We start from the raw sequence: 19,157 nt of genomic DNA, 5'->3' as shown, positions 1-19,157 counted from the left end.
GACAAACCCATATGTACTACACGTATGAACAGTAGGTAATGGATCTATTCTATGACACAGTCTGGTGCCAGTTATAGTAAGATTTACGTCATGAGATACACCTGTAGGTGAATCATGTGCAGAATGGGATTGTACAAGATTGCTATTACATCCGATGTTGTGTACAGGAATGCCTCGAAAACACATTTTAGCTTGTATGTACAATGTACTTGTAGTATACCAGGAGTGTAGCACCATCTTGTGTACCTTTACCAGAGACTCCAACCCCCAGCACCTTCCGATATGGGGCAAGTCCAAGATAAGGTCCCCTCAGAAGGCAAAATTTCATCTTTGCTCAATATTGACATGTTTGGTATCATTTTGAAGCTTATGAGTTGAAGTTTTGATTTCCGTGAAGGAAATAATGATATTATGTAAATTTATGCAAATTTCAAGGGCTTCATTTGCATAAATGTGAAACACAGCGTTACGTATGGGACATTTATAAAAATTCATATTAATTCAAAGGAAAGCAAATAATATTTGATTAATATGTGGACATAAGAAGTTCATCACATAGTTAAACTTGGTATGAAAATTTAGGGATTATGCAAGTGATTATGCAAATTAGCTCGTGTCCTATCATGGGATGTCCCATACGTAACAAAATGAGGTCATTTTTTTAGGTTTGTTCTGAAATTGCTTAGGTTATTTTAATGCCCTTTTGGAAAGTTCTAATTTATTGTTTAAAGAAATTAAATACCAGAGAAAAAAGAAAAAAAAAGTAAAAGAAATATTTTTTATTAGGCATTGAAATAATGTTACGTATGGGATAAATGCGTTACGTATGGGACATCCTCATACATATTGCATGTGAATGCATGTAGCTAGCTGGGAAGGTCTCTCAGTACACAAATGGTCAATCATCCTGAAGAAAGCATCCCAACATTGTAGCTACTTTTTGAGTTATAGACACTTGAAACAATACATGAACTTGACTGAACAATTTTCAGAAAGGGGGAGGGGAAAATGGCAAAATACACAATGAAAAATCAACATTAAAGGGATGGTATAGTTTTTTGTAGAAATGGGGATTCAATTTTCAACATTTAAAGAGATGATTGGAAACCAATTATATGAATTACAGTACTTAAGAGCATAAAATCCTAAGACTAGAGGAATTCAAAGTTTATGTGATGGAGATCCAATTTGAAATGGTTGTGATATATATATAGAAGAAAAATAAAGTAAAATGATTTTTTTTTTTATTGCAAGTGATACACAAATTGTCCTTATTCAGTTTTCAGTAGTAGCCACAACAAAATTCATGGGTATACATACTGAGGTGTGACTCGAATCAATGACCTGACTGCTAGGCAGACATCATATATCTACTCGATCACAGGGGTTCCACGCAGCAGGTATTGCTTATTTATTAAACTTAATATTTCTTGTGTCAAGTTGTTTTTTTATTGAAACTAAATGGCAAACTGCCCTTCATCAGTGCAAGTAAACACTTTAAACTATTCAATTTTTCAGTTGGTCATAAAAAATATATGATTGAATGTGATTATGATGGTAAATATCTGAGGAATATTGTTCCCTTGTCAATCTGGATCAGTATTTGAGTAATTTCAACTGATTCCACCTCAATAATTATGCAAAAATTTGTTTAAATGGGTATTTTGCAAAATTATTTTGCAAAATACCCATAAACATGGTTCTCCACACACTAAACGAATGGGGGACAAAGGGCATGCATACCCAGGTTGGTCATAAAAATATAAAAATATGATTGAATATGATTATGATAGTGAATATTTGGGGAATATTGTTTCCTTGACAATCTGGATCAGTATTTGAATAGTTTCAACTGATTTTACTTCAATAATTATGCAAAATACCCATAAACATGGTTCTTCACACACTAAATGAATGGGGGACAAACTGTCCCATACGTAACTGTCCCATACGTAACACGTCATGTCTGTCTTTAATTAGAACCTGTAATTAGAGCTTTTTGCCTAATGACATGAAACTTACCTGTGATAATCTTGAGTGTTGTGACTTTCATCACAGTGAGTTACAAGTTGTAGAATGATATACTTTCAGAGAGTTTTGAGGTTGAAAAAAATGTTCCAAAAAACAAAATTTTTCTGGTCCCATACGTAACGGCACATATTTTCTCTTCTAGAATATAATTGTCAAGGTCATTTTTCTCAATTTTTTACATGATTATACTTCTTCTAGATATCAATCACCATGATGAAGTTCAATATGATCAAAGGCCATTAACACTATTTTTCAGGTCATAAAAGTCTCTGAATGTCCCATACGTAACGTGCGCGTTATCTTGGACTTGCCCTATGGCGATTCTCCCACCTGAACCCCTAGAAAATGGGAGACTCCAACTCGATAATGTGCGCGAAGTCCCTTGGGTCATTAGGCTCCAGATATCATTCATATGCTCTCTTGTGCTATCTCAGGCTTGTTAAATTTCCAACATACCATGGCACAAAATAATTCAATGATTCAAATCATACATTTTGGCTTAATAAAACTTAATTTCATGTATGCAGATTATATTCATACATGTTGAATATTATAACATCATCATTCCATTGCAATTGATTGACAAATTGCCCTTCATCGACGTAAATAAGCACTGATTGATCAGTGTTTTGGTAGTAGCTATAGAAATCATGGGTGTATGCACTCGAGCAGGATTCAAACCTACATGTACTGTATGACCTCCATGAATTTGAATAATTACGCAGTACCTGTGGCATGCTACTGTATACGCCGAATATTTCGCGAGGTTTTAATTTACGCAAATTTCGCGAGTCAGCTGCTATTGTTTATATTCGCAGAAACTAAAAACAAACGAAAATATTGACTAAATTGCCGATATGAATGTGACGCACGCGTCTGTTCAGTACAGCACTCCACGATCGCGAATTTAACCACTAGCGAAATTGTCGGGAAGTCCTGATTCACGAAAATTTAGACTCTCAAAATATGTATATGGTGTATACAGTATAAGGATTACAACCAACACTTGCTGTTGGACGGAAGCGCACTCTAGTGGAGATGACGCCTGCCCGGAGATTGTAGGTTCAAATCCTGCTCGAGTACGTACATCCATGATTTCTTTTATCATGGCCACTACTAAAACACTGATCAATTCAGAGCTTATTTGCGTTGATGTAGGGCAATTTGTCAATCAATTGCAATGAAAAAAACATCTCCACGAATGAATTTCATGAATTTGAATTATCATTCCATGTCTGTTTCTGTCTCTAGATTTTTAGAACTTATCCTTTGGAAATCTATTGGAGTGGTCGTATGTTCATTGTGATCTTTAGAATAACACAACGAGTGGAAGATCTACTAAGTAGAAGGAGAATTGTACGACTGTTGTCATAATACAGGGTAGCGTCCTCTCTAATATCTCACATTACTCAATGAGCTAGGAGCCAGATATAGCAACATCAACATGGCATCAACTATCTAAACATCTATACCCAGCACGTCTTCCCTTTTAACGTAAACAGTAAAAGCTAAATCCTGGAAGCGAGGAAGGAACGTCTGTGCTGCTTGCATTGGACTCACATAACATCCCTATAATGTACAATTGCTGCATCCAGTTTTGGAATGTATGACAAAGATCTAGGCATTTAGATCAGAGCACCAGGGTATCAAATGATATCCAACATGACTCTTGTACTCTGAAACGCATTCTACTTGGTTTCTCTTTCCTACAAAAGAGCTTCTGATATGAAAGAAAACAAAACCAAACAGCTGCATGAAAGCTAATTGCCTGCAAAAGGTCAAAGGTGAAGTGTAAAACATCCCAGTGTCACAATTTTGTCTAAATGGGAAAAAAAAATCCAAATTACACACACACACACACACACACACACACACACAAAGAACACTGCCATCAAATCATTGCCTTCTGTTTTTTTTTTCTTTTCCACAGAAAATCATACAAAAAGAAAAAATTTACCTGGGAGATCTTAAGAATTAATGAAAAGGTTATGATTACATCATATCCCATTGCCCATGTTGAGTTTGAAATTAATGATTTCCTAGTATCTTTTTAAAAACAGAAACTTACTTACGTGAAATTCATTGGGATGGGGCTAATGATCACACTTTAACCTATCAAGTCCTACAGATTTTGTTGTTGTTGTTGCTGTAATTACACTGTATTATTCTCGTATCATCTACAGATTAGTACACAGGTCTCTGAGTATCTTATCCCACAAAGGAATCACAGGAACTCACCGAATTCATTAAATCAGTACACAAATCAGAATTTGAAATCATTTACACATTTTATACCACTTGATAGAGAAACAGGAAATAATTCTCCTATTAGTGTTGTCAACTTTAAGAAGCAGCTACGGGTATGTAGCAGTTTAGAGGCTTTTGAAATTTCTGAGACCGAAACAAACAATTACAATCTTACACTGTATACTTTAAACAACATTGGGCTGAAATGAAAAGCATAGTTTGCTCTATAACCAGAAACGCTTCCATTGGTATAGTACTATAACAGTATGTATACATTAAAATAAAAACAAAAATAAGAAAAGATAGATCAGCTTACAGTCACAGAAGTATGGTTTCTGTGACATGAAGGGATGTTTTTCAAAACAGCTTAGTGATCGATGAAATTGAAACTTGTCTGTCATTGAGCCTGGGCATGCTTCAATAGCTACAATTTGTAGGACAACCATGTACTTGTGCACGTCGCATTCTGCAAAAGTCAAGAAATTTGCATGGTTGAAGGATAATGTCTGCCAACATCGTGCACGAAATTTTATAGTGATATTGTCTATCTCTTTCAAATTGTCTTAGCAACCACCTGTCTATGGCGGCCCACCTGCCGTATACCACCACTAAAAACAATTCGCTTCGAGAGAAAAAGCATGTTAAAGAATCAGTCTACAGATATCTCAGTTACTTATCTATAATGGGCACGTTTTTGTCTCCCTTAGGTTGCCCCTGTAGACAGGTTTGACTGTACACTGTACATGTATTGTGTAATAAAGCACATCATACAATGTGTGTGGGCCATGATTTCTGGTGAAATGATTTGTTGTTACAGTTGTTGTAATGTTCCCATTTGATGTACAAGCATGTTTAATACAATTTTGACAACCTTTTTGTTTTCACTTCATTCATACTGAACTTTGTGAATGGTGTTTCTAACTCAAATAATATCGATGAAAAATGCGAGGAAGTAGAAAAACTGATGTTCAAGATTTCATGGGATGTCCTTAAATACACTTACTGACGATTGCCACTATATCACTGTTTGTTGTTCTTTTCAATTACATGTAAGTGTGATCCCATAGATGGCGTACCACATGGTACACAGTGAATGCACAGTCGTGAGCACTGCACAAAAAACTGTACATCATAAATGTACAAGTATGTCACTTTTGGACGTTGAAGTAATCAAATCTGCAGTAAAACATATATACCATGTACATAATGGGTCCCAGTACCAAAGCAATATAGCGTTTCACTTTCAGTGAGCTGAACATACCCGTGAAGTTTCCTCTGGTTTTGAGTTTGAGAGCATAACCGATACTTATAATTTGATGGAGAAAACTGCGGAGCATGCAAAACAAAAGATCATCCAGCAACAACTCTGCTTCACAGATAACCTCATTTTGGACTACTGTACCCAGGTAGTTTTCTCAAGTGCTTGCAATAAAAATTTAATGTGACGCTTTCATCAATCATTTTTCTCTTTTAAAATGTCTGAGTATCCTATGACTCTACATGCTGTCACACCTACAAGGAACATGTACAGAAACTTCCAATCAAAACATTGTATTTCATGCTCATTCATCATTTCATTTTTTCTGTCTGCCTGAATGTTTAAAGCTGGAATTCTGTTTCTCCACAGAAAATGTCTCAAAAATAGCATTATAAAATACAATCCTCAGAAATCACTATCAACAGTAACAAATCCCTCACTAATGTAAATCTCTTTGGGTGCCGAGTCCCATGATATTATTACTGCAAGAATGTGTGTGTGTGTGTGTGTGTGTGTGTGTGTGACAATGATTTTAGAGTTTTTTTAGTACTAGTAGTCAATATGTAGTTAGTGTGAAGAGGAAATTTAAACAGAGTGCTTTCTATAATCTGCCAGCTAGTTTTAAAACTTCAAGGACCATTTTGATTTGATAGACTGTACAGATTACACAACAGAATTACATTGTAAACCTGTTGAGGAAGAGTCCCGAGTATACTCAGGCAGGTGTCTATGGGAAATGCGTGTTGTACACTTGTAGCAAAATCAGTCCATCCTCAACGGGTTAAACAAAAATATGAAATACATAGACCCTCTTTTCCACAAACATAGAAAGTCTGCAGAAACATTCTAATGTTACATTAATTCCAACGAAGGTTTACAGATGTTCTCTCTATTCCTCACTTTAAAATTCACATTGAAAATGTCATCATTCACACACATCACATCATCATTTTTAGAGACGAAAACTGAACTCCTTCAATTTTAAAGGGCAAAAAGGATATGTCGATACATTGCTCCCCAGCACTGGTGTTCAGCTTCTCTTGCACAGCCACTTTAATTTCCATCGTGCCAGAATGTAGACTCCCAAGGATTTCTCGATGATTCTTGCTGGTGATAAAGATCACTTCAGAATAGCGCCATCTACCATCGCTTGGCGATAGCACTTACCCCCTTGCGTCGAATTTGAACGCACCTTCACGATGTCCTAAATCAATGTGGTCGCCCTCCTGGTATTTCTATCACACAGAATACAATCCAAGCAAGGTTTGCAGTACTATATTTCACTGGTCCTTAGCACCCAATGTTGGAAATCCTCCTTCTAATCTTTTACAGTTGTCACAGAAAGTGTTGTATTCATCCATAAAAACATTGTACAAACCTGTACGTATGCACACAAAAAAGTATATAGCTTGAATGAGTCTACAGTTTGTACACAATATGTGCAATAAGCCGTAGAGTCTGTCCGACACCAATGGGAAGTCAAGAGTTGTGCACTACAGTGTCTGGCACAGTCGAAGGTTTTCTAGCGAAGTGGCTTCAAAGAAGGTCGGGAATGAGGCAGGCGGGCGGGGAAGTTGATGTCAAACACCTCCACACACAGCCCTACTCTGAGTCTGACTCATGTGCCGCACACGTTGTGCGCCCTGGCATGATTCTCCGTAATTGTGGGCTGGCTTTAAAAGTCAAACCCTCGTCCTGTGAGCACATGTGTGTGACTAAACTATCACACTTTGCCCTTTTTTGCACCTCTATCTTCTTCTCTTTTTTTTTTTTTTTTTTGGGGGGGGGGGGGAGGGGGGGGGGGGGTCAACGGAGACAGAACAGAGAAGTTGCTGACAAGAAGTTGGCTGTTGAGAAGGGTTGTCGGAGAGGTTATTCCTGTGATTCCGCTAGCTCAATTCAGTCAGATCGCCGTAGACGGTTAGCAGCTCATCCAACGACTTCCCAACGGATCACCCAGCTACGGCAACAGCAGTCCCCTTCTGCTGAACGCTGGTGTGCGGATAGGAAGGTGACAAGTTAATCTGCCGCTTGATCCGCTGCTCAAAATATTTACCCTGCAAGACAGTTCGGTCAAACCATTCATTTCCTCCCTCACATACACCGAAGCTGGCGGGAGAACCCTGCAGCGATTATGATGCGCCAACTGAAAAGAAAAAAAGGATACAAAAACAAAACTTTTCATCAAACAATAGGTTTGGTGTGCATTTGCAATGTATGTCACAATAGACAAATGATTAGAAATAATAGTCAAATACTGAACACAGAGCATACCACCACAGATTCAGCTTTACTTTGTATTAGTAAAGAAAGAAAGAAAGAAAGAAAGAAAAGATTGGTTTGGGAAATTTTTCTAAACAACACCATCATCCTTCCTCTTGTGTGTTTTTGATCATGACAACGTGAGTTTGAGATGTGATGCATGTACAGTGTACATACAAGTACATGTAGCTGAAGTGCAGAATAAAACTTGCACACCTTTGCAGAGTCACACACTATTAGCTACAATATTGTATGTTGTACAATTTGTACATGCAGAGTACATGTACACCATCAGCTGTACAAATGTACTGTGTATTTTTTTTTTCTTTGAACATCTGTGTGAGAGAAAACATGCTAACGTGTCTAGAAGAGGCACTGAAGAGCTCACTTTCACATTGTGATTTTTGACCTATAAAACTTTCCTGCTTAAAAGGATGGTACAAGCCCATAGTTTTGGTTGAGATGGGGATTCAGGTTTTAGCTTTTTGCAAGATAATTGACAGAAACCACTTAGTGCACACAATTTTAAAAGTAATCAAACATTTATTGGATGAAACTTGGTTTTAAAATGGCTGAGATACTTATACCCCAAAACCAAGTAAAACAAAGTGGTTGTAATAAAAGGTGAGTCTCACATTTTACTACAAACTCCTAATTTTTGGATAACTTGGCCATTTCAACACTAATTTTCATCAAATAAACTTTTAACTCCTTGTATTGTATTTTTTAAAAACATTTCATACGTGATGTTTCTAATTACAATGTATATCACCTTCAAATCTGAATCCCCATCTCAACCAAAACTACACCATTCCACTTTAAGGTTTCTGTTGTTTGTTGATTTGTCTTGCTCTTAAAGGACACCACCTCTCAACCAAGTACCGGTAAATGTTGGAGTTAACACAAAGTACAGCCTATACACTGGAGATCAATAAATTAATGCCAATGCACAGCTGTGCATATGACAAGTGTACCATGTAAACATACACTGTACATGTACACTGGTCTGTAAATGTCTGCATTGTTTTTACTATTTTGTACAGTGTATATTAATTTAACCTTTATGTAACCCAGATAATTTTTACCTGAATCTGACCTACAGGTATTCATCATAGCGTAAAACTATCATTTACAATGAGACAAGGCTCCATCTTGTAACAGAATTTGAGCTTCAAACTGGGAGATTTGCACCACCAGCTTTAAATCAGACTGAACAACAGAGAAATTTCATTAACATTGTTTTGGTTCAAATTTTCCACACTTGACACAATCTAATGTATATTCAGTGAATCACGCAACCAATATTACACAACAAGCTCTCCCGTACTGGGCATCAGGCTAATTGAAACCAGATCACCATATTTGGACGGCTTCAGAAAAGGTAAGGATTTTACCTCAGTACTGGGTTCCTAGTGCAATACATTATACAATTGTACAGGTCTATCTAGTTCCATGACATCACAGGCTACAAAGGAGCACAGGAAATGGAGTGTAGCTTACACTGATTTTGGAATCCCATGAACTTTACATTATGATGACATGCTGTACCCTCAACTCAATGTCGGAATTGCCTATAACTGCAAAAACCAAGTCAGGAAATCACAGTGCTTTTAAATGTTTAGACTGTGTCCAAACAGTGTATGCATCTAAATATTGTACAGCGGACTCCTGTTATAACGAAGTCCTCCGGACCAGCAGTTTTCTTTCATTATATCAAAATTTCATTATAACCAAACAAATAAACAATACAAATACAGCGAGTGGATAATGTTGCAGCCTGAATTTCTACTTTGTTGCAACTGGAATTGCATTATAACCGTGTTCGTTACAATGGGAGTGCACTGTATATAGAGAATAAAATATGCAAAGTTGTACTCGTAGAAGTCTGGATTAAGCACTGGAACTAGATTGTACATTGACAGCTCAATTAAATTTTCATGAAATCATCCAAGATACAGAAGGATGTAAACAACATGAGCAAACACACAGTCAATACGCTGTGTTATTTTGGTACCATGTATTGTATCTTAGGGAATTGTTAGTCATTTTTGCTTGTGCGCATATATCTTTATAAAAATTTGTTTGTTTGTTTTTGTTTGTTTCTTGTTTGTTCTTTCCACAGTAAAGTCAAGAGCTTACCAAAGTCTACACTGCATGTCTTCGTAGATCTACACGTATTCTACAACTGTATGATATTTGCATCTAATTGTTCATAATCTTAGAAAGTACTCCCAAATGTCAAAGTTTACCAGCAATGAAACGGTAGCACTACTACCAATAAGCAAAATCATGAAAAATTCATAATTCACTGCAGACCAGAGCATTCAATAATTCACATGTTTACACACATCGAATGGTGAACATACAATTTGTACAGGTTTGTACAGTGTAAATTGCTCCTGAATGGCATACTTGTACATTTGAATTGGCAATGTGCTATTTTGACAGGGGGAAAAAAAAGAAGAAGAAGATGTCTGGTCTGTTTTCAAAAGTTTCTCCATCTAGCTAGTGGCTTTTAAGTTTAACTCTGCACAATGTTAAAGGGAAGGTAAACCCAAAGAGCAATGTGGATTGAGTGAAAGCAGCAAAATTAGTAGAACACATCAGTGAAAGTTTGAGGAAAATCGGACAATCGATGCAAAAGTTATGAATTGTTAAAGTTTTGGTGTTGGAACCGCTGGATGAGGAGACTACTAGGGGATATGACGTATGAGTGGACAACAATACAAAGAAAATATAAAGGAAATTCAACAAAAATTCACTTTTCTAGAATTATGAAAGAGCAATGAACCAACCGCTTTCAGAAAGCAGGGGGAATAATTGCTACCCTTAACATATGTAAATATCAAGTTGATGGAATTTGTAATTCTCATGAAAAATGGATTTTTGTAGTATTTTCTTTATATTTTCTTGGTATTGTTGTCCACTCATACGTCATAACCTCTAGTAGTCTCCTCATCCAGCGGTTCTAACACCAAAACTTTAAAAATTCATAACTTTTGCATCGATTGTCCGATTTTGTTCAAACTTTCACTGATGTGTTCTACTAATGCTGCTGCTTTCACTCAATCCACATTGCTCTTGGGGTTTATCTTCCCTTTAATGTTGGCTTTGCTGGCTTGAGCATAATCACAAGCACAGATTGATAGAGATACCTCATACTTCAAAACTGCACAAACAAGAGATGTTCATAAAATTTGACATGCCAGGGGTCGTGTATAACATTATTATTATTATTTTTTTTTCTGGGAGGGGGGCAGCACTGGCACTAGCACCTACATGTACATGGTACATGTAACTTGAAATCACCAATGTAAAGTGACATGTATTTGAGTACGGTATCTGAATATAACAACGGCCCAAGTCCATGGAAGACCATTTCGAGTAAACTTAAAAAAACTTCATATCTTTTTTTATTTATCCAATAATATTCTATTTAACTGTGATGGGAAGGCAACATTGGACATACAAATTAGAACATATATTATTATGACAATTAACATTTACATTAATTGTGGAGAGGTCATTTTGTGTGATGGACTTGGGCCGTCCTTTGAATCATATGGACTTGGGTCGTTCTTTGAATAATATACATGATATTCTGCTATATAGAGATGAGACAATGAGAGAGGGCGCTATAATATGAATGTAAGAATGACCCAAGTCCTTCATTCTTATATTCATATAAGATTTAACTCATTCATTTCAGGCACTTCCGGGGGTAATTAGGATTTATCATAAAAACCTACACAAGATGAGTCCATGCATAAGCTACAATTTCCCAGGCATGTCAAACTGAATTTGGCCAAAAATTGGACTTGGGTCGTTCTTATATTCAGGTCTTCATTTGTAATGTGATCTGTAGTTGTTTTTTAATGTTGTATGATGCACAATGTATTTCTTTTATTGTATTTAATAGAGAGGATTCTTTCCTATACCCCCCCCCCCCCCCCCCCCCCCGGAGGAATGACAAACAAACAAACAAGCCTCACACAGACAGGCAAGAAAACAAACAAACAAACAAACAATCAATCTGCGAGGAATGAGGAAGTAAACAACGTTGGTCACTGGGATAAACAGTTAGCACATTACCTTTCTAGATACAATTTTAGTGTGCCTAGCTTCACATGCAAAGTTGCATTCACACAATTAATGATATTTGTGACTACAGGCATACTTGTCAAACAGCGTTTCACACAACAACTGAAAATTGCCAGCTGCACAGTAGGTTGTTGTTCATGGGACACATATACCACTTTGGCATGTGAATGTGGATTGAAGTGGGCATTTCCACAGTAAAAGGGTACTTTTCAGGGATGTTGTTAGGTGATACGCTATCAGCGTATCACCTATTGTGATTGTCAAAATTTCTCTTTTTTTTTATTCTTCTTTCTTTCTGCCACATTTTGTGTCGTCAATATCTCAACAATGACATTACGGAATAACATAACATTTTCAGTCAACATGTCTCATAACAATATCTAGCCACAATAAGGTTTTCATGACAGTAACATATCTATGACGTCATCTAGGCGCCATTTTGTGATTTTCGGACCTTGTCACATGATCGATCATAACTTCATAACTAGATATCATTTCTGTATCATTTTCGGTGGACATAAAGTTCAGGTCACGCTCTATCTTACATTTTAACGCTAGTTACCCAGGTCATCATTACGCGCGCGTTTGCGCGCGTCAAAATATTAAAAGGCTCAAAACGACTTCCCAATGGGAAATCTCGAAGTTTCAGACAATTTTAAGCGTTTCAAACATTTTCTCGCGTGCGCGTCCGTCCGCGCAATTTCGCGCGCAGAGGGCGTAACTAACATGAAAATGCAATTTTTTTGACCGATTTGGATTTCTGATACTTTGAGTAACAATATTCATTGATTTCCGATCGATTTTGACCTATAACAAAGGAATGCACTGGCGTCAAAGTTGAAATTCCGCGCGCGCGTCTTTCTGCAAATATAGTGAAAAAACATGTCTTTGTTTATTTCGCCATAGCTCTTTAAATCGTCCATTGACCCTATATTTCTCTTGCATATTACAAAAGCATATGAATTGGAAATAACGTTTCAAGTACCGATATTGCCAGGAAAACTCATGACGTCATCATATCATCATCTGAAATCAAAAAAGTGGAATTAATTTTTTTGAGGTACTGTTTCTGACATTCATTTGCTCGTATCTCTATTGTTTAAGCTTAATATTACCCCAAATTCAGATATGTTTTGCTTTGAACATTTGCCTTTCAAGTCCATGTCATGGTTTTAAAGTTTGATGATGTCATCATACTTTAAATTGTGATTAAAAGTAAAGACACAAAATCGGACAAGTTTACGTGTTATGTCTATGGGAGGTGATTTTTTTAAAAACCATGCATTGACTTGACAACGTTTAAGCACCTTTATCTCAGCTGATTTTGCTCCATTTCCTCTGAAACTTTAGTATGTTGTAGCTGAGACAATAAGCTGCAGTAATCATGCATTTTATTCTTTGAAATCTTCTCATCAGATTGACAATTTTGCAGTTTAAAACTGAAAATGAAAATGGAATGTGGACAAAACGATTCCTCATGTATCTTTCACATACATAAGTTTACTTTCCCCATATTTTCTCGTCGAGACGTATGGCCGAGTGGATAAAGGCGACGTCTCAGAGACTTGAGGTTGCGGGTTCGAACCCCACAAGATCACGAAACAAAATACTTAGCTATTTTACTTTTTTTTCTTCAATTTTGTATTACATATTCGTCCATGTAGAAATCACGTTCGTATATAAACGCACCTATACACACACACAGACACACACACACGCCATATCCCTCTTTTTTGTGTGTTGGAGACCACATTGCTTCGAGTGCAGCAAAATTTTCCAGGTTGACTTTGTCAAACCGATCATAGTATGTAATGACGACGACTGAGGTGTTGTGCTTTGAACAATTGTCTTTCAAGATGATGTCATTGTTTTGTAATTTGATGACGTCATTACACTGAAAATTGTGATTAAAGGCAAGGTATCAAAACCAGCCGATTATAGGTTTGATGTCTGCGGGACGTATTTTTCCCAAGTTGCCAGAAATGGCATAGCGACCTCAGTCGTTATAAGGCCGCTTTTCCGTCTAGCAATGCAATAGATGTTCACACGGCCACGTTAGTTGAGTGGGCATTGACTTTCCCCCTGTTACATCTATACATTGTTGTTGTTTTTTTTTGTCTTACCATTTCCGTGGATGACCCGTGGCCGAGTGGTTACAGAAACGGTTTCGCATGCACGCTCAATATAACTTCAAGGTGCCTATATCACATTCTTTTCTTGTCCATCACAGATGACCGTCATCTGATGACCACAAGCGTATCACCTAACTCGTCCTCAATGTGACGAGTTTTCATGTCTCGTTCTTCTTTCTTTCTGGCACATTTTGTGTCGTGAATATCTCAACATTGACATGACGGAATAACATGACATTTTCAGTCAACATGTCTCATGACAATATCTAGCCACAATAAGGTTTTCATGACAGTAACATATCTATGACGTCATCTAGGCGCCATTTTGTGATTTTCGGACCATGTTACATGATCGATCATAACTTCATAACTAAAGGTCATTTCTGTATCATTTTCGGTGGACATAAAGTTCAGGTCACGCTCTATCTTACTTTTTAATGCTAATTACCTAGGACATCATTACGCGCGCATTAGCGCGCGTCAAAGTTTTTAAATGCTTAAAACGACTTCCCAATGGGAAATCTCGAAGTTTCAGACAATTTTAAGCGTTCCGCGCGTTCGCGTCCGTCCGCGCATTTCCGCGCGCAGTGCGCGTAAGCAACATGAAAATGCACATTTTTTGACAGATTTGGATTCCTGATACATTAAGTAACAATATCCATTGATTTTCGATCAATTTCGACCTATAACAAAGGAATGCGCTGGCGTCAAAGTTGAAATTTCGTGTGCGCGTCTATGTGGAAATATAGCGAAAAACTTGTCTTTGTTTATTTCGCCATAGCTCTTTAAAACGTCAGGTGACCCTATGTTTTTATTGCATATTACAAAAGCATATGCATTGAAAATAACGTTTCAAGTATCAATATTTCCCTAAATACATTATGACGTCATCATATCATCATCTGAAATCAAAAAAGTGGAATTAATTTTTTTGAGGTACTGTTTCTGACATTCATTTGCTCGTATCTCTGTTGTTTAAGCTCAATATTATCCCAAATTCAGATATGTTGTACTTTGAACATTTGCCTTTTAAGTCCAAGTCATGGTTTTGAAATTTGATGACGTCATCATACCTGAAATTGTGATTAAATGTAAAGATGCAAAATCGGACAAGTTTACGTGTTATGTCTATGGGAGGTGATTTTTTTTTAAACCATGCATTGACTTGACAACGTTTAAGCACCTTCATCTCAGCTGATTTCGCTTCATTTCCTCTGAAACTTAAGTATGTTGTAGCTGAGACAATAAGCTTCAGTAATCATGCATTTTATTTTTTGAAATCTCATCATCAGGTTGACAATTTTGCAGTTTAAAACTGAAAATGAGAATGGAATGTGGACAAAACGATTCCCGATTCATCTTTCACATACATAAGTTTACGTTCCTCATATTTTCTCGCCGAGACGTATGGCCGAGTGGTTAAAGGCGACGTCTCAGAGACGTGAGGTTGCGGGTTCGAACCCCACAAGATCACGGAAACAAAATACTTAGCTATTTTACTTTTTTTCTTCAATTTTGTATTACATATTCGTCCATGTAGAAATCACGTTCGTATATAAACGCACCTATACACACACACAGACACACAGACACACACCATATCCCTCTTTTTTGTGTTGGAGACCACATTGCTTCGACTGCTGCAAAATTTTGCAGGTTGACTTTGTCAAACCGATCATAGTATGTAATGACGACGACGGAGGTGTTGTACTTTGAACAATTGTCTTTCAAGACCATGTCATTGTTTTGTACTGTGATGACGTCATCACATTGAAAATTGTGATTAAAGGCAAGGTATCAAAACCAGCCGATTATAGGCTTTATGTCTACGGCGCGTATTTTTCCAAAGTTGCCAGAAATGGCATAGCGACATCAGTCGTTACAAGGCCGCATTTCCGTCTAGCAATGCAATACATGTTCACGCGGCCACGATTGTTGACTTTTTCCCCCTGTAATATCTATACATTTCTTTTTTGCCTTACCATTTCCGGGGATGTCCCGTGGCCGAGTGGTTAGAGAAACGGTTTTGCATGCACGCTCAATATAACTTCAAGGTGCCTATATCACATTCTTTTCTTTGTCGATCACAGATGACCGACACCTGATGACCCCAAGCGTATCACCTAACTCGTCAGCGTGACGAGTTTCATATCTCGTTTTGTTTTCTTGTTTCCAGTGTGCATTACCCCTGGGCAATACAATAATTATGATCTTCTAGAACAGATTCACAACAGAAATCTGTGTACTAAAGATATAAAAGTCAAATTATGAATCTGTTCTATGAACAGATTCATAAATTTGATAGAAGCGCTCCAGCGTCACCTCCGTTGCGATTGGCTGCACATGACACCACAGTGCTGAGTGATACTCTATCCAGAGTTTTTCAGCATACCTTGGTATTCATCCAGAACACTTTAATGAGAGATAATTTTGCCCCTAAATTGCTTCACATATAAGCATTCTATTAAAATTTCTGACAAATGAAAAAAAAAAAATTGGTGAACATGTGACACTGGACAGAAAGCTGTGTACTATTAATGGAGGTCAAATGAATGCTCATTGAAACATTGTTGTTTTTCAAATGAATGGCTTAATTTTGATGAGAGAAGATAAAACAGCTCTAAAATTCTGTTGAATACTGTGCTTTATACCAAAAGTTTCTAGACTTAGTGGTGAACGCATGCAACATGGACAGACCAACTTGTCGCATTTTGGTCTGTCCATGTTACACACATTCACCACTAAGAATCACATATCACAGCAGTTGAGTTGCTAATTATTGCCCAACTTAAAGCTAAAACATACATTGTACAATGTACATAGTTCTTAGAAGGGCTCAAAATTCATCTTCCACCATTTGGAATTGGCTTGCCATTATGTCTTATTATCATAAGGCTCTACCAAGAAACTTGTCTGGCTTACATACCCGGGTAATGTTAAATGAAATACAAGAGTTGTTGCCAGTTTTGGAGTATTTTGAGATCAAAGCTGTCAAGTAATTTTGACCATTAATGCCTGACTTTTATTCCTGAAGGACCCTCCCCACTCAGCAGTGGGCTGGTAGAACCCTAGGCAACTAGCAGTAGTATTGAATCACATGCAGCAAACAGGCTGCTACAATTGTACATGCAATTCACCCTCACAAGACTGCTGAGGCCCAATACTGTATACTGTAAGATGAGGAATGTTCGCATGTATTTTAATTTTGTGAATTTCGCGACCGCCAAGATTCGCGAAATCAAAATGCACGCAAAATTTCTTGTCTACACTGTATGCATTCAACGCCAGTGGCAATTCGCGAAAATTTCATGCCACGAAAAAGGCTGTCGGCTCCAATTCGCGAAAATTTCGTGCCGCAAATCATGTTTTACAGTATGTCATTCATACATATTGTATTTAGTGAGTCTAAATATTTGTGAATCAGGACTTCCTGATGATTTCACGAATGGTTAAATTCGCGATCATTAGAGTACTGTACGAATGGACAAATAGATATGTGTGCGTCACATTCATATCGGGATCAGAGTCATTATTTTTGCATCTTTAATTTCACGAATAGCACCTGACTTGCAAAATTCGCGAAAATAAAAACCTCACGAAATATTTGGCGTATACAGTATAATGTAATCAATGAGATCGAATATAAAGCATCACACAGCAACCATGATCGCAGATACAGCTGTACATTTTCAGTGAATATTTCGCATCTTCTTCGTTACACAACTGAAAATGTGTCGGGGAATCACAGCATGAGCTCAAACATTTGTTAAATGCATTCTGATAGCGTGTAGATTGTATGTCTCCATTTTTTTTAGAGTGAAATTCGACAGTTTCTGCAGGCGTACATGAGAACTACAGTAATCATAGGATGTACAAAAGTAGAAATGCTATTATACACAACTACTGTACACTTCACCGTTTGTTGATCAAATTTTATGCAACTGTTGGATGTGCTGAAATGGACCATATTTACAAATATAGGAATGCAGAGTTTTTGAGGAACTTGAAAGTCAAAAAGAGTTACAATGTAAATATACATCCAATGAGAAAAAAGGGGAAATATATTGGTTCAAAGTGAAAAGTATGTTGCATCGGTCATGAGTTGTCTCGACTAGTATGTAATGCATCAATTTACAGGGCATGATATTAATATATAGTATAATATGGACTGGCCTTGAGCCTGGGGATACAAAATTTATTGCCCGAACTAGAACTGTATTGCCCGAGTCGAAGGCGAGGGCAATACTGTTCTAGTGAGGGCAATAAATGTTGCATCCCCCGAAAGTAGACAGTCCATATTATTATTGTTACCTGGTACTATTTTCAGGCATTTCAGACATCTTCGAGCAGTAACTTAAATCATTACAATGTAAACTTCCCGATTCACGGTAACAAACTCGACTCGGCGTCAGGTCGAATCCTACACGACTGCCCTCAACTACACCTACATGCTTGCACACAACTCCTATGCACAATTCAGGTATGCCGCATGCTCACACAGTCGCAGCGATCGTCTTCGTTTTTCCCCTGCTAACGTATGGGAATTTGCCCTTCATCGCGAAACCTCTCCGCGAGAAACTCCTATTTCTTCGTGTGTATGACAAACCCGGAAGAAGGATGATACCCGCCAATGTCGCCCGCTGGAAACTGGCGGTTTGTGTATGTGTTTACATGCAAATTTAATGGCGAAACCCGGAAGAAGGATGATACCCACTATATTGCCCGTTGGAAACTGGTGGTTTCCCGACCGATGAAAATACCAACTACGATTGCCCGGCAAAACTACCTTATATGGGTAATAATCACCATCATAATTGCTTGTGACAGGATGATGCCAAATGCATTTATTTCTTTGCTGCAAGCAGACGTATCTCATAAAACATTAAACTTTATTTTTTCATTATTCTTTTAATGTTCATAAAAACATCTATCCTGTATCAAACATGTATACTCAGTTCAAAAATAAGGTGCACTTGTACCATCCCCGTTGAATGTCATAATTCTTAGAATTGCCATGTCTGTAGACTTTAGTGAAATTATTATTGCCAACTATAAATTTGATAAATATCATACTGAAGTGTACTCTTCATCCTGTCATATTTACGATCATTTTCATTAACTAGCAC

At 37.3% G+C, this 19,157-nt stretch overlaps 1 protein-coding gene across 1 annotated transcript in view; it reads right to left on the bottom strand.

Moving 5' to 3' along the window:
- The window catches only part of LOC139719781 (inositol polyphosphate 5-phosphatase OCRL-like), a 46,268-nt gene extending 39,609 nt beyond the window's left edge, over positions 1 to 6,659 (bottom strand). The window contains exon 1 of the mRNA XM_071631165.1: positions 6,538 to 6,659. Coding sequence (XP_071487266.1) covers positions 6,538 to 6,600 — 63 coding nt within the window. The 5' untranslated portion in view covers positions 6,601 to 6,659. The remainder of the gene's footprint in view (positions 1 to 6,537) is intronic.
- Between the last annotated feature and the right edge of the window lie 12,498 nt (positions 6,660 to 19,157).

The sequence above is a fragment of the Diadema antillarum genome, unplaced genomic scaffold (assembly GCF_040938485.1).
Source record: "Diadema antillarum isolate AM-2024a unplaced genomic scaffold, OU_Dant_1.0 scf00000114, whole genome shotgun sequence".
Lineage (NCBI taxonomy): Eukaryota > Metazoa > Echinodermata > Echinoidea > Diadematoida > Diadematidae > Diadema > Diadema antillarum.
Note: the sequence above shows the minus strand (reverse complement) of the source record. Positions and strands in the feature narration are given on the sequence as shown.